Source organism: Apus apus, chromosome 5 (assembly GCF_020740795.1).
Source record: "Apus apus isolate bApuApu2 chromosome 5, bApuApu2.pri.cur, whole genome shotgun sequence".
Lineage (NCBI taxonomy): Eukaryota > Metazoa > Chordata > Aves > Apodiformes > Apodidae > Apus > Apus apus.
The window spans coordinates 14,733,546-14,758,552 of NC_067286.1; the positions used below are offsets into that span (position 1 = coordinate 14,733,546).

The 25,007-nt window shown below is 39.2% G+C and overlaps 2 protein-coding genes across 3 annotated transcripts in view; one reads left to right on the top strand and one right to left on the bottom strand.

Annotated features, from left to right (window-relative positions):
* TMEM86A (transmembrane protein 86A) overlaps positions 1-25,007 on the top strand; it is a 526,280-nt gene that overhangs the window by 246,148 nt on the left and 255,125 nt on the right. The window lies entirely within an intron of this gene.
* The window catches only part of SERGEF (secretion regulating guanine nucleotide exchange factor), a 157,671-nt gene that overhangs the window by 129,561 nt on the left and 3,103 nt on the right, over positions 1-25,007 (bottom strand). The window contains 5 exon segments of the mRNA XM_051622270.1: positions 17,943-18,101; positions 21,326-21,388; positions 21,704-21,817; positions 22,583-22,643; positions 24,833-24,927. Of these exon segments, the coding sequence (XP_051478230.1) occupies positions 17,943-18,101; positions 21,326-21,388; positions 21,704-21,817; positions 22,583-22,643; positions 24,833-24,927 (492 nt within the window).

Consider the following 25,007-nt stretch of genomic DNA (forward strand, 5'->3'; position numbering starts at 1 on the left):
CCATATGAAGCTCTGAATAAAAGTAAAGAAAAATTAAAATGTAGGAAGTTAAATTCTTATAAAGCTGTGTTCATACTGCTCATATCAAACAGATATCTTGGCTCAGAAATTAAAATGCAGAGGGGAGGGCAGGAAGTCCACACACTCATGAAATAAAGCTGGGGAAGGGGGATGGAGGCAGAGGGAGATGTTAAAGCACCTATCACACTTTGCACTCATCCTGCAAGATGAGAAAATTCCCTCTTATTTATCTCCACTCATGATTAGAGTCATGACTGCCTCACCAGCTGTGCCTCTGGCTCATTTTAAATTCAAAATATGATACATATCTCACTTTTAGCTTTTTAATAGCAATGCCTTAAAATGCAGATTGGTGGCTAAATTTAGTTACATCATTAAAAACAAATCTAACTCATCTCTGATGCATTCAAGGTTCAATAGAGGACTGAATTCTTCATCTAAGAACAAAGTCTTAATAAAAAGATGAAAAAAAATAAAATCAAGGCACAATTTAGTGATGCCTCTAAAAAAGCAAGATGCATAAAACATTAACCAGTTATGGAAAACTGCAAATCTGCAAATGCATCATAGTATACTATAGGGTTTTTGTTCTGTACTTCTGAAAATAAATTCTGCACTATGCTACTACAGCAGTATGAGTCATACACTTTTACTGACATTCTATATTTATATTTCCATGCCCTTCTGCACTGTTACATGCTTTCTTCCATGTAGACCTCCCTAACCTGGGATTTCCTTTCTTCAGTTTCTTGCCCTCTAACATTCTCCAGAAAACTGAACAGACATTTCTTTTCAAACCCTTACTCAATTTTTTCAGGAAACCATTTTGAAAAATAAACACCCTTGAACTATTATAACACAAGGCATATACTTTCATTTTTTCACCATTATTTTCTTGTGTCCTATTTCCTACTCTTGGTCCATAAACAGATTGCTCAGGCATTCATTCCCTTTAAGGCAAGGTCCAGGTCTTGTTTCATTAGACTTAACATAGCACAGTGCTAAAGAAAATCTTATTCAGAGATTACTAATTACAACATATCTGTGTCTTCTAGATCATTTATTGAAAAACATTCTCTATAGCTCCAATCTTGCAAACATCTGCTTCATTTGGAGAGCAAGTGATTCTCATACTCTCAATATCCCATTGCCATCTGAGCCTATCCAAGAAGAAACAGGCATGTAACTACAAGAGATAAACAAAAGGAAGGCAATTAAGTTAGCAGAGCCAGTATTTACCTTGCCAAAAGACTCAAGGGCATGCTGTGGACAGACACAGAAATGTCACAAGAAATGCTCTGGAATGGTAGTCTGAAGAACAACTGGGCTTTTGATGCTATCATCCATAAGAGGCCATCCCAAGAACAAATATTCAGAGACCATCTCCAGAGATTTCACTAGACAACAAGCCTAAGACATGTGTGATTCTGAAGAGTAAGAACCACAATGCCTACAAAGAAAAAGCAAGCATAAAAACAGAACATTAGATGAACCATCCTGGGACACACTAAATGGCTTTAACTTTCTCAGCAGCTCCAGAAGCAGGTGAGTCCTACATCCAATGGAGCTGAAGTTTAACTGTGTGCTGTTCTTAGGGAATGAAGTACAGAAACAGAACAGTACCCACACCACCACCAATGGCACTTCCAGAACCTCCCAGGAGATAACCCACTTGTTCAGAGCCAGAACCATTAGAAAAAGCAACTACAACTGACTCAGTGGGCTGTTGAACTCAAATAATGAGCAGCTGTAACTGCAGCACTCTCACTGACAGTAGGAACAAAACAGTCTAAAAGAGGATGAGAAAGAAAATTCATGCCCTTTGAAGTAGAGATGAGCAACAAAGTGGTGTATTCCTGCTTCATGCTTTACAGAACACAAGGAGACAGGGCAGCTTATGAAGATGCCATGAGTTTTTCCTGGTTTAAAGCAGGAGGCCAGGTGGGGAAGAGTCATTGCTTTGCTCTGAAGGGAAAAGCTTAAAAATCAGACACTCAAAAAAGCTGTGTCTACAGAGGATCAGATCACTGCAGGGAATTGAATCCCAAGGGCATGGGGCAACTCAATTCTTGTGAACACTGCTCCATCACGGCTCTGGTAGATTAGAGAAACTTTAAATAACTACCCTAGATTTTAAAATCAGACGCATCGTCAGTTTGTTACGTTTCAGCTACCAGCTTCTTTGTGTTTGGTTGGTTGGGGTTTTTTTAACCTCCAGCAAAGCAAGCAGGCAAGAGGAGACAAGCACAAACGCATTTAACACTCTCCTTTGTACTGTGTCATTTGACAGGGTTATCCTGAGACCAGATGAACTCCTATAAACCTATACTGTCACCCTTATATTCTCCTGTCACTGGTTTAATCATTCAATAATTTATGTCATGGTTTGACTCAGGATTGACAACTAAACCAGCGACAATTATGCCCTCAATCCCCTGCCCCTCCCACCCAGATAGGGAAAGAACAGAGAATAAGGAGAGGCTTTCTGATTGAAAACTAAACTAGACAGCTTTAATTAAACACTAATGATAAAAGAAAATATGTACAAATATACATACAAGTATGTTCAGGAATGTGCAAAAACCCTTATTTCCCCCCACCCCCAACAACTCCCATGGCACTCTCTCCTTAGCTGTGAGCAGTTCTGAAATGTCCCAGACCACTCTGCTGGAGATAGCTACAGAGCAGACAAGAGCTGAGGGTAGAGCTGTGAGGGTCAGAAATGCACAGGCCTAGGGACCAATGGTGATGGGAGAGATGGCCATGGACAGAAAAGAAGGCAAGAGGAAGAAGGAAGCTGACTTCTGTGATCCCTGAATTGATACAGGTTTCTACATGTATATGTATGTATGGAATATCTGTGGCCAATTTTGCTGTCCATCTAGTCCGCTCCTCCCTATGGGAGGGTCATAGATACGACTCTTCTGCTCCTGTAGTGCCTAAAACTGTAAATCTGACAAGTGAAGTAACCTTGGTGTCTCAGCAGTATCTGTAAACACTGAGCGTTACCAGTCCACTAGCTGGAAACTTTGTGTGACAAAAAAAAGAGAGTTTACTGGAGGGGGGGAAGAATAAAAATAAAAGGAATTCTGGCTCAAACCAGGACCATCCACCATAGCCTGATGGTCTCTTCAGGAAGTATCATCCATTTTCTTTTAAATTAACTGCTTCAGCTCTAGTAGGCTATGTCACTAGCAGGCACAAGTGTGAAAGAAAACATGTTTGTACAGGAAAATTCCTGCAAAACCACCACTGGCTGTTATAAGAGCCAAAACGCAGGATGAGAAATGCCAAACTGATTTTCAGTTTGGTAACTATTTCAGAGTGAAAAGGACAAGCAGGAAAACACACTCCTAAATAGTTCCTGTATATATATATATTTGGGCAGCTTTATAAAGGTAAGTATTTAGAAATCCCAGAAAAATAAGATTTCCTATACTCATTATAAAAAGGAAAATGGACATAAAGCATTTTCCCTTTGTCTTTATAATGTTTTGTACTATTTTCATTTTACTAAATGACACTGAGTACAGACAGGAATGATTTACCAAAGGAAACCCCACCCCTCCCAGGGTTTCTATTCTGCATAAATCAGATACTAATGTCTTCTTATAGTCCAGCTCTTTGTCTCAAAAAAAGGAAACTTACAGCTATTGTGATTATTTTATTCTTGTTACATGGGAAATCCCGTTGTTGGGTGGTAGTGGTGGGCATGCCTGTGGGAGGTGTGGCAAGGTGGACGAACTCCTCTACCTAGTGATGTAGCTCCAGGAGGAGGTAGACGGGCTGAGGGCCATTAGGGAATGTGAGAGGGAAACAGATGCTTGGAGTCACACCCTGCCTCCCCCGAGACAAATCCAGCAGGCAGGGAGAGCCCCTGCTACAGAGAAGTCCTTGTGCTCTCTCTGCCTGACTCAATGTGTGTGATGACTTGGAACATAGGGGCAACGGCAAGATACTCCTGCCCAGTGCAAGAGGCACCACAAACGAGTCTGTCCAACAACTACACCAACTTCCCAGGTGTCACTGAGTAACAGGTACAGTTCTTTGTGAGTGGAATAGGATAACGGTGAGAACAAAAATTCTTCTAGTTTGGAGGTGTCATCAACATCTAGTCAGACCACCCCACTCATCAAAACTTCTGCAGCAAAGAAAGAAAGATGGATCCTTGTTATAGGGGACTCTATTATGAAGGAAGCAGAAGGCCTGATACGAAGACCAGACCCGCTACTTAGGGAAGTGTCGTGGTTTGGGCGCAACACGACAACAAAGAAACAGCCCCATGGCCACTCACTCAACACACACACACTGGGATGAGGAGGACAAAGCTCACGGGTGGAGACAAAGGACAAGGAGGATACTTCACCAACAAGTTAAATTTTTCATCAGAGTTGTTAAGATTGTTTTAATGGCTCCTCACAACAGGAACAATTTAAAGAATAAAAGCCACCAGTCTAGCTACCAAACAAAACAAGTGGATACACTCTCCTGGTAGACCTCACTACACTTCCCAAGTATCAAAGGAAAAAAGCCCTTCTAGAAGGCTACCAATCTGGTACTTAAAATTCACAACTGCTGATGTATTTTTTGTATTCTATACTATCTTACTTGAAATTCACAATTTGAAAAGCACATGAAGGTAATCATAAAAAGAACAAGTTAGACAGGCTTTGTGGTGGTTGTTTGGGGTTTTTTCTGTTTTGTTTTTTTTGTTTGTTTTGTAAGAAAAAGGTCCCAACAGGTACTGTTTTTCAGAAGCAGTAAAGTGCAGCTCAGCTCTTAAAAAGCACATTATCTGTTCAAATAGTAAGATTCATTAGTAAGCATTAAGCCTGAATAATTAATTAACAAACAGGAAATGTCATTTAAAGGTTATGAAAACAAGTATTTAAGTCTTTAAATCACTTCTAAGGTTAAATGAGATCTCTAGATCAATGCACGTACATGCACGCGTTGCATACACATAGGCAACTTCTTTAAAAGTTGACCCTAGTAACACTTAGCTTAGTAAATGCTTAGCTTTAAATGAAGTTAACTGAAAATGCAATAGCCATTTCCCTTGTACACGTGTCCAAATACCAACAAAATTAAGAGAGCAGAGTAAATATAGATTGTGTTTTGCAATCAGCGGCCATACAGATTAGTTCAACTATGGTTTAACGATTGGTGTCAGCTTCCAGCTTGTAATTCTATGCAAAGTGAGCGTAAAGCACTTTTACCTTACGAAGTATTCTAACTGATTGAGGCCATGTTATACCCAGTTTTCCCTAACTACAAGATTTCTGAAGTGCAAATTCTCCCCACGTGTCCGTTTCATGTGAATTCTTTAGATTACTAAGGGCTTTAAGTTGTCAAAATCTCAATCAATCCCTTCATTATTCCTCTACATGTAACTAGGTCATGTAACAACATTAAAAAAGAAATTTATTATTTTTTTGGCCCCCCTAGATCTCCCAGCTGGAAGGGGGTGTACGAAGGAATTCACTAACCAGTCCACACTTTCTGCTGAATAAAAGAGCCTCCTGTTAAAGAAGCATCACTACGGATGGCTACTGGGACACAAAATTCATGGGAGTCTGAAAGTTGAATTAAAACCTGGGAGGCAGAAAGGAGGCAAATTGAGTTATATAGTCAATATATAGTATGATTCCACATTTGGATCTTTCTCTAGTAAAACCTATGAATGTGGAACTTGGAGGCAGATTATGACAAAAGTTAACAGAGCAGTGAATTTTCTCTTGCCTTTACTTTTGCTTCTTTTCAGCTTCAAATAGAAGAGTTGACAGAGATGTTAGTATAATGTGAATGAAGCAACTTAAGTATGATCCAGGAGAAATGGGTCAGCATAAAAAAACAGTTTAACAGAAGAACAGGTGGCTCAGATTGTCCAACAGTTTCAGCTACAAGCGCACAGAAGAACCAGAAAAACAAGGGTATTTCTAGTCAAATTCTTCATCCTCAAAGGAAATTTGTAGCAGCTTTGTACCCTAGTTAAACAATAATTGTGAAAGGGAAGGTTCCAAGAGAATAATCATAATCTCAATTGCAAGTTTAATTTGCTTCAAGGGAAAAAGAATAAGAGAAAGTAAATACCCAAAAAGTAGCTCATAGCCAACAAGCTGCTGTGTTCTCAGTCCCCCAAAACTACAACTGTCCTTGCAAATTGGCTCTAATGAGATAGGATATTGAAAACAGAACAAACACCACATGTACAGGTTTCCTGTATACAAGCATTACAAGTATTATTTCATAACACAAAAGGAAGCTACCACTGCCCAGAGTCCAGGTGAAAGCCTTTCAGAAGAAACAGAACCCAGATATAGCCCACACATCATAACCAGGAACAGATATTTGGTTTTGGATAGGAATGGTAGGGAATACAGGCAACCACAGCCACTGTTACACAAGTAATTACCTTTTTGTGATCAGCTAAGCCTGTCTTGAAATGGCTAGGGATCAGAGGTTTCCCTTTTAGCTTTTGCATTCTTTCATAAATTCAACTTAATCTACAGTCCTCAGCCTTTTGTTCTTGGTATCTTTCAGTCAGGTCCCATCAGAACTTTCTTCCCTATAATCCTCCACACACTTGCTAATGTATCTGACTTTGTTTACTGCATTTGCTAAATATACTGCTATCCATAAACTGCAGCAATCCAACCACAGAAACCAAAGAAAACAAAAGAAAAATTTTAAAAACTGACGATTCCCTTATCTCTCAGACTAATGACCTGAACAAAATCTATACCACATCCACATTTTAAAGGTTCATTTTTCTGAAAGCTTTTTAAAGATCAAAATTCCTTCAACTTAGGACAGACATTCACATTACTTCAGTCCACAACAATTACTATTTTCAACAGCAAAGGAGAGGATATGGCACAAAAAAACAAAGGAGATAAATTCAGTATAAAATGGTCCCTCTTTCCACACATGTCCTATGTTAGAAAAGCCCCAGCGTACTGTTGAATGATGACTGAGTCATTCTCCCAACTCCTCCAATCATGGAGTACTTACTAAAATACATCTGGACAAAGCAAGCATGAAAGGAAGTCATGGCCAGGAAAACCTGGATAGACTAGCTATACGCCCTATCCCCGTCTACTTTGGGAGAGGCATTCTATAAGCTGCCACACACAAGATGAGCAGAAAAGTTTTGCTAAATTTGTTAGAACTGTTTTCCTCCTGTGTTGCAACTTTTGCTAAAAACACTCAGTGTTTATCATGAGCTAAATTTAACAAAAATCCATTTAAATCCTACTCTCCACAGACCATGTGATTCTCCATTTGCCAATATACTCACAGTATAGATTACAAGGGGAATTTCAAATAAATATTGAGAAGTTTCTCTGCCCTTAATGCTAATCACTGATATTTCTATTTTACAATTAGCAGTTTAAATCAAAATTAGCATCTTCCTGACACCTGCCTCTTCACATACAAATGATATGCCATGCACAACTATTTACTGACCAACTCAAAGTTACTAAGAACAAGGAGAAGCAAAAGAGGGACAGTGACCAAAGAACCAACACAGTTACTCAAAAGATGTTGTCAGTAAGCTTCTGCATAAAATCTTTGCTTATGAACAACTCTGAACACTTGATACTAACCTTCACACTGACCCTAGTCTCTTCCTCCGCAACCAAACCACAGAAAGAATTTGTGACTTTCAAAGTCATGTAGAAGTAACTCCCAATGGTGAGCAGCAGAAAAAGTGTAGAATCACAAAGCAATATACAGGCATACACACACCTTTTCTAACTTTTAAAGTCTAAAAATAAAGCCAAGGAATTATGTCAGCCCATGAAGCCAAAGAAAATGCCATTTACAATGCTATTTACAGCTCTCTAGCATTCAAATCCATACCATTTTTAAGATAAAATACAGGATGCTTTAATGTTCCATGAACTAAAAATTCACTAACTTGGTTACAAAAGCTGATACTGTAAAGCAAGCAAAAGCAAAAGACTGTGTAAGCCACAGCCAGCTTACAGGATTTGTTTATTCAGCTCTTGTTAAAGGAAGAACAAAATATATAGGAAACATGTTTGTGTTGTAAGACAGAACTAAACAAGAAGGGCTGACACACACAGTAAGATGCAACAGAAGGCTCCTGTTGTGCTGGTGAGCCATAGAGGCTGGAGACAAAATATGCTGTGCATCACGAGAGCGTGCACAGAAGATCCACTAGTTTCCAAGGTCTATCTTCTGGCAGAAAACCTTCCCTAAGATTCAGTGGCAATTTGGCAGTTAAAAGAACAATCCCCTATGGTAGCCCCAGCTAGATCCCACTCTCCCATCCTCCCAAAGACAAGGTGGTGTAGGCCTTGGCTGCTTAAGTCTTTTTGCATAATCCTTCCATATAATCTGTCCCTAAATTTCAGTTTCTTGCTGCTTGAGGGAAGAATTCCCATCAAAACTGTTAGAACAGGCAACACGATAAACCTTGTAAGATGCTAAGGAATAGGGCTCTTCAGGTCACTAGCTCAGGTCTTCTGGGTTTCTTCAATTTTTCCTCTCCAGTATACTCCAGTTAATTTTTTACTTAGTCTATCAGACATCTCCCTGGTCCTGTGAACAAAATAAGGCTCAAAACAAGTGAAGCAAGGAGATCTACTCACATGAAAACACACCAAACTTCAACCTCCATAGTACAAAGACAGTACTAACATCTCTCCAGACCAGGATACTCTCTCAATCTCTGCTTCAACTTCCACAGCAAAGTAAAGCACAGTATATTCTACCAGGTCCCTCAGGTAAAATGAAGATGTTTAATCTAGGCAGCCAAATAGCATAAGATCACAGAGAAGACAACAGATCTTACCGTACCTTGCTGAAGGCAAGGTTAAGTATTCCTAAATGTTGATGAAAAGAGAACTCCAGGACTGCACAATTCCAAAGTTAACCTTTGCAAGAGTCTTCCCTTCCACCTAAGATTCTTGGAGACTGGCTGAATCTCTGTACCCCACAAAACTCAGTGCTGTAGAGATACAGACTGGGCCATGCTTGCACAAGAAGGAGGAAAAGTGATTTCAGGAACAGGAAAACAGAGCTCCTGTAAGTTATTAACACTTTTTATTCTTGGCCATTTTTCCCAAGCACCTATAAAAGACTAATGCCATGGAACTTCCTCAGCTTGGGGTGGTGGTGAGGGGGAAATTAAGATTTGTTCCCATCAGCAAGGAGTAAACAATTGTTGTAGGCAAGAGAGACTTGATGACCAAATTGCAGCAACTGAAACCAATCTTGTTGGAGCAGAATTCTGGATTACTGAAAGGACCAATCCAAACATCTGCTTTCGAAGCTCTCAAAAGGGCACGATTAACCTAAAGAAGAGCTCCCTCTAGTGAGGACATTCCATCCTCAAACAAGAAGAAAAAGGTATCACAGGGCTGGCCCAACTCCAGTGCTTGAGAACAAATTAAACTGTTTGTGCACAATTCATTAGTTTAGCTGCATCTTCCTGAAAGTTTTTGCATTCATAGGATGATCCATGATGGGAAAGGAACTTTTTGCCAAAAGAAGACTCCTTTCTTATATAATACTTAAGAAAAACCAACTCTCCACATTGATGTATTCACAGAAAATAAATAGTAAATGGCCACAAAATTCCAGAACAATTTATAGCTTATAACCATGTATTCTGCAGAGCTTAAGTACTTATTTACCTATGTGCCTCTATGGAAAAAAATGCAAACTACAACCTACAACCAATCAGAATGTGAACAGAACACACGTAAGATTAAGCTCTGTAAAACATCTTGAACTGAATTTAACACTGATTTCACACCTGTAAAATCTTAGATGCATCCATACAATATCAAGCAAATGCTCATTCTTACTTTACATTTGCTCTCTCAGACACCATTCCATTTTCAGTGTATGCACATGGTGCAAACCTGCCATAAACCTCATTCCAAATCCTGGAAGAGCTAGTAAATTCCCTATCCTCCAGCAAGCTGCCAGACAGGAACAGACTTTCTGAGTAACATACAACACAGTTCCCATCAACCCCTACTTCAGTGGCTTGTACAAACCCTGCTTGAAAAAAAATAGTGAAAGTTGAAACAGCAATGAGGTACAAGGAGCCAGCTTTGAAGACAATATAGAAAATAAGGGAAATTCTGTATGTATCTAGAATGTTTAATCCTATTCCTGCACACTAAAATTCCCAGATTACATATGAATTTTTGCAAAGCTTTAATTTCTGAATTTTCATCCCCAAGATTGTGCATTTCTTTTTCTTCCCTTTCCCTGCTTCACTGTTTATAAGATAGACCCTGAAGTTTTAAAATGTGCCAGCCAAAACCAGATGCATCTAAAGTCTTTATTTTTTTTTACATAACCAAAAGTTCCACACTACCAGTCAGACTGGGAGATATGTTGTAAACCAACCATATCACCACTGTAAACTCAGAAAGTTATGACAACTGAAAACACATGCAATACATGCACTAAAAACTTATTTAATTATCTATTGTTTCTCCCTCAAGCTTCATAGTTTACAAGGGCGAAAGTTATATTCTGCTCATTCTATCTTGAGCAATTTTGGTACTTAATGAACCTTCCTACTTGGGTCCTGTAAGTGCTCTTTAAAAGCCCTAAACAAATACATAAAGTGCCATAAGAGCTTAATGCTGGCAACATTTTCCTGTTACACTCCATTCATTATCTAAATTCTGCCTTCACCTTATCTCTCTTGTTCACTTTGCCATTTTTCTTTTTTGTCTTAAGCTGAAGTCTCAGCATTGGAACAAACTATCAACAGCAGAGGTAAACCTTCCACTCTTTCAAAGTATCCTAGAGGAAATGCCAGACCTGCTTGGACCCAAGTCAGAAGAATACTGGCCCACCCATCGCAGTGTCTGTGCAACCAGGTGACTTCAGTGGTTTCAGTGGCACTCTAATTCAGTCACTGGACCTGCAACCCAGCATATTAAAAAAAAAAAAAAAAAAGAGGAAAAAAAACTACCATCAGGTGAATGTCTTCTAGAGGATACATTTTTGTTAAACAAAAATTACCAGGCTTAACACTGGGGCACACAAGTGGAATTCAACAGCATACTTTGGAATAACTCATATGATCTCCCCTGTGGCAGCTATTTCTTCTTCAATTTGGCATCTTCTACTGACACTCTTTGCTGCTTTCTCTTACAATGCACAACAGCAGTATTTATTACAACAGCAAGGAAACGTAACAAAGAGGCTTTAAACACAAGCTCCCAGTTTATAAAGCTACAGCTTTTTAAGGAGGAGGCAAAAACACCACATGCACCACAAAAGCACAGAACCAAGACCATAGAAAAAGCAAGTGCATTTACTAGATTTTAGCCAGAGTTTACTTAGCCCCAGGCAGATGGAAAAAGGCTTCTCTTTCCTAAACAGTAATTTTGCAGGTTCTGGTTCAAAGGGGCTCAGAGGTCCCTATCAATTTCCAGGTTTTGTTTTAGCTGATTACTAGTATTTTACCCATTTCCCACATCCTACCAAATGAAATGCAGCTACCTCACATTAAAAAGAATGTCAAGGGCTACAGCTGCAAACGGACTGTCAGCTATAGTGGCTAAAAAGAGGAGAGTCCCCATAAAATAGATGCCTTATTGGTATCACACACAAGCATTTAAAAATAAATAACTAAATCAGTATTTACTGTCCTAGGAAGCTGTAGAGAAATTCAATCCACTATGAGGAAGGCTCACAAGTCTTGATTCAACAGAAAACTGCAAGGGACCTCTAGTGGGCTGAGACTGCAATGCCCGGGAGCAATGTCCTTCCACTTCACCTCCCTGCAGTTACACCCCATCTACAGCATCACTCACCAGCAAAGCCTGAGAGCTCTACCTAGTGACTGGCACCAGAGAAAAAACATACAAGTGCAGTTACAGCAGGAAGCCTCCTTTTGAGGACAGCTAAACAGAAATATTCCCTCAGCCCACTCCATGTTTGGAGGGACACATTTTCATTTGCTTCAGAAAAAAAAAAGATGGCTAGGTCACTAACATGTCAGACCACTTCAGAGTGGTTTTATGTGGCCTAAATGGCATGACATCAGGGGACGTCTGAAGATGCACAAATTCAGATGCATATTTGTGTTGTTCTGAAAATAACTGACAACATTTGAAATGAGGATTCAGAATACTATTCAGAATATTTCAAGGCATTGTGTTCTACCAAGACTTTTTAGCTGTAGACCATTTTGCATAGGCAGCAGAAATATCATTTAAGCTGCATTTAAACTCCTCGGTGAAAGAGCTTGGCATTATCTGAGCTCAAACAAGGCCTAAAATATTTAATGTATTCAGGAGAATACTTCATTAAAGATTAAGAAAGTTTAAAGTTAAGAAAGTTTATTTATTAGTGTAGTGGTTTGGGCCTAACACGACAACAAAGAACTAGCTACACAGACAAAAGAAAGAGCAGAGCTTACATACCTTATCCCCACCCTTCCCTTCTTCCTGGGCCCAAATCACTTTGTTCCCAGTTTCTCTCCCTCCTTCCCCCCAGCGGCACAGGGGGCAGGGGATGGGGTTTAGAGTCAGTTCACAGGCTGGTGGTTCCTGCTGCTCCTTCCTCCTCAGGAAGAAGGATTCCTCACAGTCCTCCCCTGCTTCCCCACGGGGTCCCTCCCATGGCAGAGAGTCCTCCACCAACCTCTCCTTCATGAGTCCTTCCCATGAGGTCCGGAGCTGCTCCAGCCTGGGCTTCCCACAGAGTCACGGGCTGCTTCGGGAAGTCACCTTCGCTGGCACAGGGTCCTCCACGGCTGCATGATCCAAGTCCACTGGCAGAAAGTCCACATTCGGCCCTCCTGGCGCCTTCGGGGAATGTTCCACCACGTTCCTCCATGAGTGGAGGGACAGCTGCCATCTCGCCATGGGTTGCAGGGAAACTTCTGCTTGGGCACCTTTTTCCTCACCAGCCTCGGGATCTTCTACCCTGCACTGCTTTCACCTCTCCAGCACAGTTCTTTCCCTCCTTCGTGCTCCCTGCTTAGGTCTTATACCAGTTCTTTCACATGTTAATGACATCTATTGCCTTTCTAACGACCCGGCCTCGGCCACCTGAGCTGAGGGAGCTTTTAGTACCTTCTTACAGGAGCCACCCCTGGGGCCCCTCTCCTGCCACTGAAACCATGCCAGAACCAAACCAGCACAATTAGGCATCCAAGTTACTTTCAAAACAAGTTATTTTTATTGTTCACCTCTAAGTCTTTAACAGACTTCTCTTGCTATGTTTAGGTTTGTCTTCAAGTCAGATCAGTTCTATCACTTCCCAAAGTAGCCTAATTTCCATCTTCAGCCTTATAAACCCAACTCGGCTCTCTTAAAGGATCTAAGCAACAACCACTCTTTCAACAGTTACACTCAAAGGGTTTGTATCAACTTGAGAACGACCACAAATTAAAGCTGACATTGCTAAGCAGAGTGACCTAAGTCAGCTGCTCATTATTATTCAAAAATAATATCACCTATACTGCAGTGGTACTCCTTGTGCTATTAAGCAGAGTGCTGGAAAAGAAGCAAGCCATTTTACAGACCCATTGCCTGAGGAGAATAATACTTTCACTTGGAGTCTGAGGCCAGAAGAACATATCTGGTCTGTCCTTCACACAGAGCAATAACAATACTGCCTTGTCATAATTGAACAGCATGCCTGAAAGTCACTTGATACAAGCATTCATGCAGAAAATAGTAACCAAACCAAAGACACTAACAAGTTCACATCTTACAACCAGTGACTGAAGCAAAAAGCAACCAGGGTCTCTGAATCTTTATCTTTTTGGATGACCAACCATCACAACCTAGGACCATTCCTAGTAGTAGAAGACTAGAATTATTTTGAATGAGTATTAGTGATGCAGCAAACCTAATTGTTTGTCTCTCCTCTGTAGGAATCAGGAATCAAGGCAGAAAAAGAAGCAGTTGTTGAAGAATTTTGACAGTTATTTTACAGTGAGATTGTGTAAAAAAGAAATAGGCCAAGAGCCACCTCTATGATTAAAAATAATAAATTGCATTTGATGAGGATCAGTTGAGGATGAGGACAAAAAAAACAACTTCCTATGAAAACATTTTTAATGTCTTTAAGTCAAGCAATTCATTTCTCAGGAAATGACTTCTTGAATCTGAACTGATTTATGATAGAAAGAACAGCACATGAAAAAAAGAGTTGACCAAACTCTGAGGAGAAATGACAGGAAACAACTTTCAGAACAACTGCTGAATGAGCTAGAATATAACATATGAAGAGATGTGGGTTCTAAAGTGATTTCAGCTGCAATTAAAATCACCCGTAAGGGCAGAGTGGAACGAAATTTTTTTAAATGTTGTGTGCTTTGCTTTAGGTTTGCCAATAGCATGATGGAAAAGTCAAGTGAGTCTTTTTAAAACAGGCTAGTTTACATAAGAGGGAAAGCTTCATACAGAAGAAGAAATATTTATGCTGTGTTTCTTCTTTTCTGATAGCAAAGTTCATAACTTGCTTGGACTCAATTTCCAAGCATTAAGACCACTGCATCCATGAAACTGCCCACTGCTCCTCCAGATGGCTGCTTTTAACATCACTGTCTCATTTACTTTTCGCTCTTCCACTAGTTCTGCAGTCAAGCACTGCTCATCTGATAGATAAAGATCAAAATGTCATTTTGAAATGGCAGAATTTGTGAATTTAAACATGACCACAGCGTCCAGCTTTTATCCACCCAGTTTCTTCTTCCTATGTCTTTCCAACAAGGGAAGTTTTTCTTTACAGTCAAGACAGCTGCAATTATTGTTTTATTATTATTACTTTGACCAAGATTAATGTTCTGGGAAAAAAATCCAAACAGAACTTCAAGTATTTGTAGTGGTCTCTTAAAATTCCACTACCTTCTGTGGAAAACACAACACTAGACTTCAAATACAGAAACATAAATGTTAAGCTGTTAAATTTTGTATCATGGAAATCTATTAATTAGAATCTATTGGAATCTATTAATTAGAATCTACTGGAATCTATTAATTAGAAAAAAACATATCCATTCTTTCATGCAGCAAAATCCCTGTAGACTGCAGTGTCTTTCCAAAGTATGTTCCTACCTTCCACAATGAACAGAGAGAAGCATCATAGTACAATATCCCTTTTTTGCTTCCTTTCCTCTAACTGTGGAACTCTCCAGAGTAAACTGAGCAGGAATTGTTTATATGTACAGTCTGCAAAGTGGAGTGCATGCACCCCAGGGGCTGCAGAAGACAATCCACTGGAGGGCAGGAATAAAATAGTAAGTTAATTTGTATTTTAAATTATAAATTATTGGTTTTCTTTAATTAGTAAAATAATATTTAATTAGTGTTTATGTGACTTCAGCACCAGGAAACTGAAGTAGCATTTCCCCCTTTGCTAGGAGGAGTTAAAAATAATGGAGGAAGAACTGCACCCATAGAAAAGTTTTCAAGTGGGCTGCATTTTTCAGTGACTTAGCTGCAAGTTTAATCACAGGCAGTGAGTGACTTTTCAGAAACAGTTAAGTGCTTAGCTCATACTATGTCTAATAGTTGAGCAGCCTTTGAAGATCTCTTGAGATTCTGATGGGTATCTAGAGGCTGCCAAAGGCCATTCAAAATCTTATTCTGGATGATTTAGGTTCAGGTCCATTGACTTTCAAAGAGATTTAAAATTCTAAACACATAAAATTCAGTTTCAGCAATAACTTACGCCACTGCATTGCTTGGCCAGTTTTCTAATGCAGAGGTAAAAAGTCAGCCTATCTTTATTGAAATTGCTTTCAAACATAAAAAACAAACAAACAAAAAACAAACCCATACCTGCTAATCACACTAAGAAGTTTTACTTAGTGGGTATTCATTATTAAGAAACAGTCTAGCAAGGTAACAAAGTGAAGCATGTTGACAATACCCTCTTTTTAAAAATTAGGTTATCCTGACTACTGTCTTTTTTCTATCATTTTTGTTGCAGTGAGAATTACACTAAGCACTATATTCAATAATTATACATTTTGAGATAAATTCCTTTACCCAAAATGTTTCCAAGCAGCAACACAGCATTGGTTACAGATCTGAAATTTTCAATATAGCATTCTCTAAAAATCAGAGTTCAGTCGTTTCTTTTAAATAGCTAAGAGAGCAACTAGAGTAATGCAGGTTTTTTACATAACATTTCTCTCATGCACTTTGATGTCAATCAATGAATGCTATGAAACAGAATGCTTAAACAATGTGTTTTTCTAGTCATGCATCACATCCCTCCAAATTCTAGCACCAAGAGTTCACAGCATATGGTAATTAAAACAGACATTTTTCTCACAGAGCAAGGGACATTAGTGCGTGACTGTTTCAGGATTTACAGCACTAATTTGATAGGACACTCAAGCACATGCTGATCTTTGGGCATATAAGAACTCCATTTAAATAAAACTACTGATGCTGAAGGCTACCAGTACCCATCATTACAGAATCCAGTAAATATCAGTAACAGATTTGTGGCCCCTTCTGCTGTTTTCCTAACAAACAGGTTATATAACCTGACAGACCAACAGGCTCTTCTGTCTCCAATGTGACTAAGAAAAAAAACTTTCATCCACTCTTCATTTCCTCACCTGGTAGTTTATACAAGGCAGAATCAGAAATGTATGTATGCTACCCCTGCTAATATACTTCTGGCTGTTCTGTTGGTTCCATGGAAGACTTTCATCTGCTTGTTAGTCTTAACTGCCACACCACGCAATGTGCAACAGGAGAAGCAAACAGCACAGACTGTTCACATGTGGACACCACAAAACAGTTTCAGATGTCTGTCTTACCTTCCCATCTCATCTACCTTTCCCCCCTGCCTTTGCATTTCAAAACAGAGCAACAATAGAAATGCATTCAAGTGACCTTCATCAGATCATACATCCTTTCACATGATTGTCATTATCCCATAACTTTCCTTTTATCTCTTTCTAAGAATCTAACCCTATAGCCCTCTGCATGTGGAAAGCTTTCCACTATCCCTACTGGAAAGGTTCCCAGGAAGGTACAGGTTCAACATAAAATATTCTTTCATTTCATCTTCAGGGGATATTCTTCAAGCCTTATGTCTCTTTTTACCAATCTTTTCTAAATATTTTCTGGGTTTGACCACAAACACACACACAAGCCAGCTTATTACCGTTTATTGCCTTTCTTCTGAACACATTATTTTATTTATCCTTAAAACACTTTACTAAAGAAGAACAGCATGAAAAGCTAAGGCCACTCTTGAAGTACAGAAAGGTTAGTATAGTTGTGCAAAGCCATGTAATTTATTTATCTTACTGCAATGAGATTGTTCTCTAATGGGATGGCAGAAGCAGAGGGTTCTTGGCTATGTCTGCTCTTAAGATCCTCAGCTAGCACTCAGGTAACCTGGGCATGGTACATGTCTATGCTCCCATGCCTTTCGGACAGACACTTGCTCAGGATTATCTTTCTCGCTCCCTAATTCCCGTGCCCTGAATGAGGGTTTTGCCCACACTTTCCTGCCAACTATAGTCATGTATCTTGGAAGCTGCAGCTGTATTTTCCTGCCCCTCCATTTTCTGAAGCTAGATTTCCACAAAAATCTTTTCTCTCCAAAGAAGAGGTCATAACTCACCCAGCAAAATTACCTTTAGAGGTTCATATACGTTCTGGTACACCAGTAACCTGATGATACAGAGAGGCTGCATCCCTCTAGTTGCAGGGGCTACTGCATTCATGAAGATGCTAGGCCCTCTGATCTATAAGCAGAATAACACTCCAGGGACAGAAGCCAAAGGATGTTTGTCCTTCTTTTCAAGGAATAATCACTGGTCAGGTGAAACTGCAAAACTCTGCATCCAACCAGTATCAGTGAGAAAGAAGACTGCTTGCAAGCAGTCAAGATCATCTGCTGTTTTCATGCCATATGTTGCTGCTTTTTACCTGTTTGTGCCACCAAGTGGGTCCAGCCACTCCAAACTGCTCCAATCTTGTCATGTGAGAAATACTGAGTCTCAATCTTCTTGGGCTCAAGAAGAAAGATCTCTTTACTCACTAGCTGCCTGTGTTTGTTGCTGCCCCAGACATACAGGTGTCCTTCATCTACAACAGACAAAGAAGCAAAATTTGTTGAAAGTGATATACACAGAACACCAGATACAGGCTCTGTCTCAACTCAGTGATGCTCTTTACCACATGTGCATACTGTAAATAGGAGATCAGAAATGTCTGCAAGAGCCTTAACAGCATAGCCTGTTTTCTGAGGGTTACCCTAACTCACTGAAACAATCAAAGCTTTCAGGTCAGACTGCCTAGACCTCAATTACACTGTGAGCCTCTCAAAAAAAACCTGAAAGATGTTAAAGAAATGGCCAAGTTTTATTCACAGTAGTCAATTTCTCTGAGAAAAAAAAAAATTAAAGCATCTTGGAGACTGTTACAAAGCAGTCCCTCTTAGTATACTCTGCTCTTGCAGGCCAGCTTTTATCTCCATCCCAAAGCTTTGATTAAGTGCAGTAAATAACTCTCTGAATTAAAGCAAATAATTTAACTCCCCTTCAGTATCTGGGACTCTTCAAAGCATGGCTGACTGCTCCTACTCTGCATTACAGTCTTCCAGCCTCTCTATACAAGCTAGACTCCTAACTCTGCTCACAACTCTCCAACCTTCTTTAGCTTGACCAAATTCAGTAAAATCCCCCAAGCAGGGACAGTCTAATGCTCTTTGCCTCGCCTTGCTCAGTCACTTCTTTGTGGCACACAGCTATGAAGATACAACTAAAGCAGGTACCACCCATCACAAGGCAAAATTAAATCATCATGCCTCAAGACAATATCAGACAACTAGTGAGAAACTTCTGTGAAGTAATTGCTTTGGTCCCCCCCTCTTTTCTAGAATAAGCATTTATTCAAGTCCACACTCTAGGATTCCACCCACAGGGATAATTATATTTATATTGCTTCACACATTACACTAGTGTGAGTTTGAATTGCTCACAGACTAACGACCCATTGACAGTAGCAAGATGACTGTTCAGATGAGTCCTTCTGCAAACATTATGTATCATTAGTCCAGTCTTTCCAGCACAAAATCATTCTGCCCAGGTTCTAGTCCTCCATGTCAAAAAAAATACTATCCACAAGAAACACTTAACAGAATATGAGCTGCACAAGGCCCCCTTTGCCACCCTGTACAAGCTGCAAGCATAAGAAAGAAATCTTGTAGATGTGAAATACATGAAGACTTAAAAGGCATAACATTTGCAAGGTGGAATTGTTCAGAACACATGTCCAATGTTTCTGGAAGTCTCAGGTCAGCACTGAATTCTTTACCAGCAGCATGACAGAGGTAAATCTTCCAGGGGAAAAAAAAATAAAATATGGAACTTAGGCTACAATGTATTTAATGATCTCAGTTTGGTAACCTTAACAGAAAGAATGAGCCAGGAGAAACTGACTATAGTACTGCCGGTGAAAAACACGAGAGAAGAAGCAATGGGGAGAAAGCCAGTTACACATCATTGACAGTCATCTGCAGGATTTCCACATTTCTCAATAAAACAATACAACAAAATGAAAAGAAAAACCATATCAAGCAATTGTTTTATTTGAATTCTCCACTAAAACAGATAAATTCCTTTCCAGAGTGAAGTACTTCTGGAAAGAAAAAAGGAGGTGATGGAAGCAGCTTGTTTCAACCAAGAAAAACATCATGACCATTAGTATTTCCACAACTAACATACATTGCCTCTGTCACTGCCTTTTTTTCTCCAGATGGTGCATTTTCTTTATCCTAGGAAATGTCACATGTTCAACTCTCATTTCTTGGGTAGAATTTAACAAAAACTTAGACACTAAGATTTAGCACCACATTCCCATCACTGGAGGTTTCAGGCCAGTGATACTTGGATAAATGTAGACTACAAGCCTTTTTTTAAATTAACTGCCACTCATGTTTGCAAGAACCCTGCCTGTATTTCAAAGATTTGCCTGACTGCAAGTAGCTGGCATCCTACCAGCAGGTGGCTCATGAAACAGAGCCAAAAGAAGTTGCATCACAGTGTGAGTTTCCTAGAAAAAAATGCCCATTTAAATGCTACACCCTGCAGTAGTATCTTTACTATATCGAGCATCTTCAAAATACAAAGTATTTTAAGTAATAACAAGAATCTCACAGGATGAAGGGCCGAAATAGCGACATGTTATTAAAATCTTTGGCACTTAACTTGGCTATTCTTGGTCCCCCTGATGCCAAACAGACTGCTCTCTTAAATAAAAATAAAAGTATAAAAGAATAATCTGTTAAACTCTAAATAAAGAGTGCTAATTAGCTACAGTAGATTCTACTTGTCCTTACAGTTCTTCTTCACTAATGGCACATATACTTTGTGTCTCAGAATTCAATATAATTTAGATCTTGTAACATTTCCCTGTACAAATAAATCTCTGTAGGTCTGCATAAGTAAATATTCCAGTGCTCCATTTAATGATGACAGAGGGAGCATATGGCTGCATAATTGCTATGAACTTGCTCCTAAAACATTTGGCAAAGACTTGTCTTCATAAGGTTCATATCTTTTCCAACCTTCAAAACTGTAAGATTACAGCATGAAAAGCTGTTCTGTTTCCCCTTCTCCCAGTCTGCCAAATAAAAAAAAAAAACCCTTCTTAGACTTTTATTACTGAATACTTAATACCCCAGCATGGGAACACTGCCTAAAGATCAAAAAACAAAAGGCAGACATCACAAAAGCCCCTTAGTGATCAAAGCAACATCATACTGCTTTAAATAAACCTTGCACTGTTACATTACCTCACCCAAGATAGCTCCAGACCATCTCACATCCCTGCACAACACAGCTCCACACAGAGGCATTAGCTCACATAGCAGAAGCAGGATAGCCACAACCACCTAACATACCCTTCTTCTCCCTGGAGAAAGGGTCACACTGCTTCCAGCACTCACCCATCCAGAGTTAACCAATGCAGAGCATCATGCTGCAGCTCCAAAGACTTTACCCAGCCATGAGCTTCCACAAATCCTTTCAGAGTTTCTAACCATTAAAGAGCTCAGACCCTTACTTTTAAGGGCTAAGTTACACAAGACCCCAAGAATAACCCCACAGAATTCAGAGAATTCAAAACATTGATCCAACTCTTAAAGAAATTAAAGTTCTCAGAATTCAAAACTACTACAAAACAATTAACCAGCACTAACAAAGCTAGATGAAATTTTACCAGTCTAATCAAAATTGACAAATATTTCTAAAGCACAAAAACCTCTATGGGCTGAGACAAGGACTTTCACTTCTATACCTAAGGCCTACCTGTGAGTGACACTGAATGATAGGAGCTTGCAGCAACACTCTTCACTTTCACATCTTCCAGGCCTAGAAAAAAGTTAGTCTCGTAAAATTCATACAGCAAATATAATTCCATGCACAGACATAAAACAGAACTGTATCAAGAGTAACAGGATGATGATGAATTTTGTAACAAAAGTCTCTGCTTTTGGGCCATAGACATTGCAAGACTCATTTCCCCCCCCCACGTAATTATGACCTTGTATGCCCACTCTTTGCTTCAGATACACCACTACACATTTAGAATACCAAGTGGCTTTATAATAAAGGGATACTACATGTCACTCTAAATTATATTTCTGCTTTATCCACCTTTAAAAAGGAATTGCATTCCTGGATTACCTGTTACTTCACAGGGCTCCTTTGCTGTCAAGAACAGAGGGAGAGTTTTTCCTTGGTTTGCACGCTTTGCCTGAGATGCCATGCCAGTTCCCCACTGAAACACCAAACCGTTCTCTTTCCAGAGTAAACACAGATAGAAGATATTAAAACACATCAGCTACCAACAAAAACACTGATACTTATTAATTAGTTTTAAAGGTACATTCACTTTGTTTTCACTATTTCAGATTATACTTTAAAAGACCTTTATGTAACAAACACACTTCATAAATGTATGGACAACCCTGGTGAAGTCATAAAGCAACAAACAGTTGTAGTCTTATTTATACAGGTAAGATACTCAGAAGATACTAAGCAACTCTCTGAGACCTGTATCAGGATGCTACTGAGAACTCAGTAACAGAAGTCCTATAGCTGTAGCACCTCAAGAACAGACACTATTTATTGCTGTAAGTTTCACTGCACTTTCTCTGCCCTTTCCTTCTCTTCATGCTAATATGTTTGTGCAGCACACTGAGGGAATAGTCACTTGTGTCCCGCCTAGGACCCTCCAGAGACTTGACCTACCCCTGAATCAAGATATCTACTGAGCACATAAAAGCTTAATTCCCTGTACTCATACAAACACTGAAGATACCACGTTTCTTCCAAGCATCTGCTTTGCATCCTCAGCTAGCCTGCACTACCTGGAATCCACACCAAAGTTCATGTAAAAATTAAACCAAAATAAAAGAACATGAGTAGTTTGTTGTTCTTCAATTAGAATTTAAAAATAACAGAAGCTAAAATAACTTTCATCTTCCTTCCTCCCTTCTGCCCCTCCAAGCCATTCAAACTCCATTTCATTTGCCATTGAAATAAGAATGATGTCATTTTTACCTGTAGCAGCAAGGGCATGTCTCAGTCCAGCAGCAACATGCACCACCTTCTCTTTGAGAGACTGTTCAAGTAAAAGAAAAATATATTTAAGTTGCTTTTTGTGTTTAGTGCCTCTACAAGCAAAATATGCCAAAGGCAGAAGTGGAACACTATGAAAATAGTTCTCAAAATTCCAAGCTGCATGCTACATATTGTATCACAAAGAAACTAAATTTTGGCAAAAAATTTGTGGGAACATCTTATCAGAAAAAAAAAAAAGGAAAAAAAAATAGCAAAGCAACTGAATGTACAGGTTTGTGGCAAGAAATAAAAAGCCACAGTCAATAACCTCACAAGAAAAAAGAAGCTTCTTGGCAACAGATATGTCTGTTTCTTAATTTTAACTCAGTGTTCCTCAAAAATTACACCAAAACCTCTGCAGCAAATACCAGTGACAAGCAGCAGTAAGTTCCATCAACCTGTTCAGTCTCACCAAGTCCTGTGATCACAAGCAACATATCTGATATGTACCACCTACACCCTTGAAGGCTGCCCAATATGATTATGCAAAAGAACACTACACCACATCATGTGTGCATAATAATAGTGACTTAAGTTTGCACAGGGTACTTAAATTCTGGCATTTCTTCACATGAGTACTCTGAAAATTTATTCTTTTCTCATAGATGTAACACTATTTAAAATAGATGGCATCGAGCCCAAACATTTAACAGGATACAAACCAAAAGGGAAAATATTCTGTGTGGTCAGGGAGGACACAGATTCAGATTAGCACTGTCAATACCACCATTTTGCAGGCACCATACTGCCAGAAAACATTAAAGATACAGAAACAGCAAGTGAATTAATCCCTATTCACTAGGTGTTCCCTAGGGCATCAGATGTCCTTCCACTCCCACATTAAAAAAAAGCAAAGGAGTATCTGGCATGAGCCATGAGGCTAAATTTCTTGTCTGAGAATCCTTTCCACTCTGAAGTTATAGCTTGAGAGATCATGTGGATGGAAAAGCGTTTCCTCAGCGTTCTCCAAATAAGAAACTACTGTTTAAATTAGGGATTAATTAGAATTCCTGTGATAAATGTATTTAAATTGTTAGGCTTATAGCCAACGACAGGAAAGCTTCTCTAATGTTACACAAGTCTCAGTACCTACTACTAAAAACATTTTAAAGTAATTAATGTGGGGCTACATTCCCAGTTCCCTACTCACACTCAGCAGTGCCTCCCCTACAAATATCACCAAAGACTTTCATATGACTTACAGGAACAACATGAGCAATGCTGTCAGAGTCCAACATTTAGCATTTACAATTGAACACTCTCAACATCAGAGAAATTGTCATCGAATTTTCCATCTTATTTTTTTGGAAGTTGATATCGTTTAGTAAATACTGGAGGTTAGGTAAGAAGCAAGTCAATGGACTTGTCAGTTCCTTTACATGCAAAAGTAGAAATCATTTTCATCTCAAAAGTGATAAAATTAAAGTTTATTCCCGCACATCTAGTTTTCCTGCAGCTACATACTTTATCACATTTCTATTATTTTGGCAGTGACCAAGCTTATTTTTATCTAACTGTTTTTACTGCAAGAAATAATACTACAGTCCTCATTTGGGGGCAAGGAACTCTTGACAGTTATAAATACACTTAAAAACCAGCACATACTTAAAAAACAGAACTGCTGAACAAGAAGCACAAGAGCAACAGATCAAAAGAATCGAACTCCATCATGCAGGTGCTTTTTTCCCATGGGTGGATTACTGTTGGGTCATTTTGTTTTACTTTAAGCTGTTAAGCAGAAGCTTCCAACAAAGTATGGTGAAGGTACATAACCTTCATGTAGCAAAACATATACAGTATCTTGCAAACTTGAGGCAAAACTTCACAGCTGGACTTAACATGCAATTTCACTACCATTAGTATCACTTTACATCATCTAAGCATCAGACTCATTCTGCAGATGTTATCAAAATACATTATGAAATGTTATAATGCCTAAGGACAGAGAAAAATTTTTGCTGTAAGTGTGCAGCTTCTTCATACAACAAGAAAAGCACTCCAAGCTTCTCATTTCTGGGTCAATGACCATCTTTGGTCCTTTAGTTTGTAAGAGTATTGTAAAAAACAGGCTCTATAAAAAATAGCTGAAGAGCCTGGCTTTAAGCCCACTGAGGTCAGACAACCTTTGTAAGTTGCTAGAAGCAATATAAAGTACAGAGCTCCAAAGCACAAATCCTTTTAAATCTTTACCTCAATCTTTTGTGGAATCAAGCATGGATTTGATATTTGAGGAACTCCTAGTTGTCCAAAAGAGTTAGACCCACAGGACAGAACTAGGCCAGATTCTGCAAAATGAAGAGTTAGAGCCTCATCAGTAAATCTGTGAGTGAAAGCAAAGCACTGTAACATTCTAACAAGCAAAATG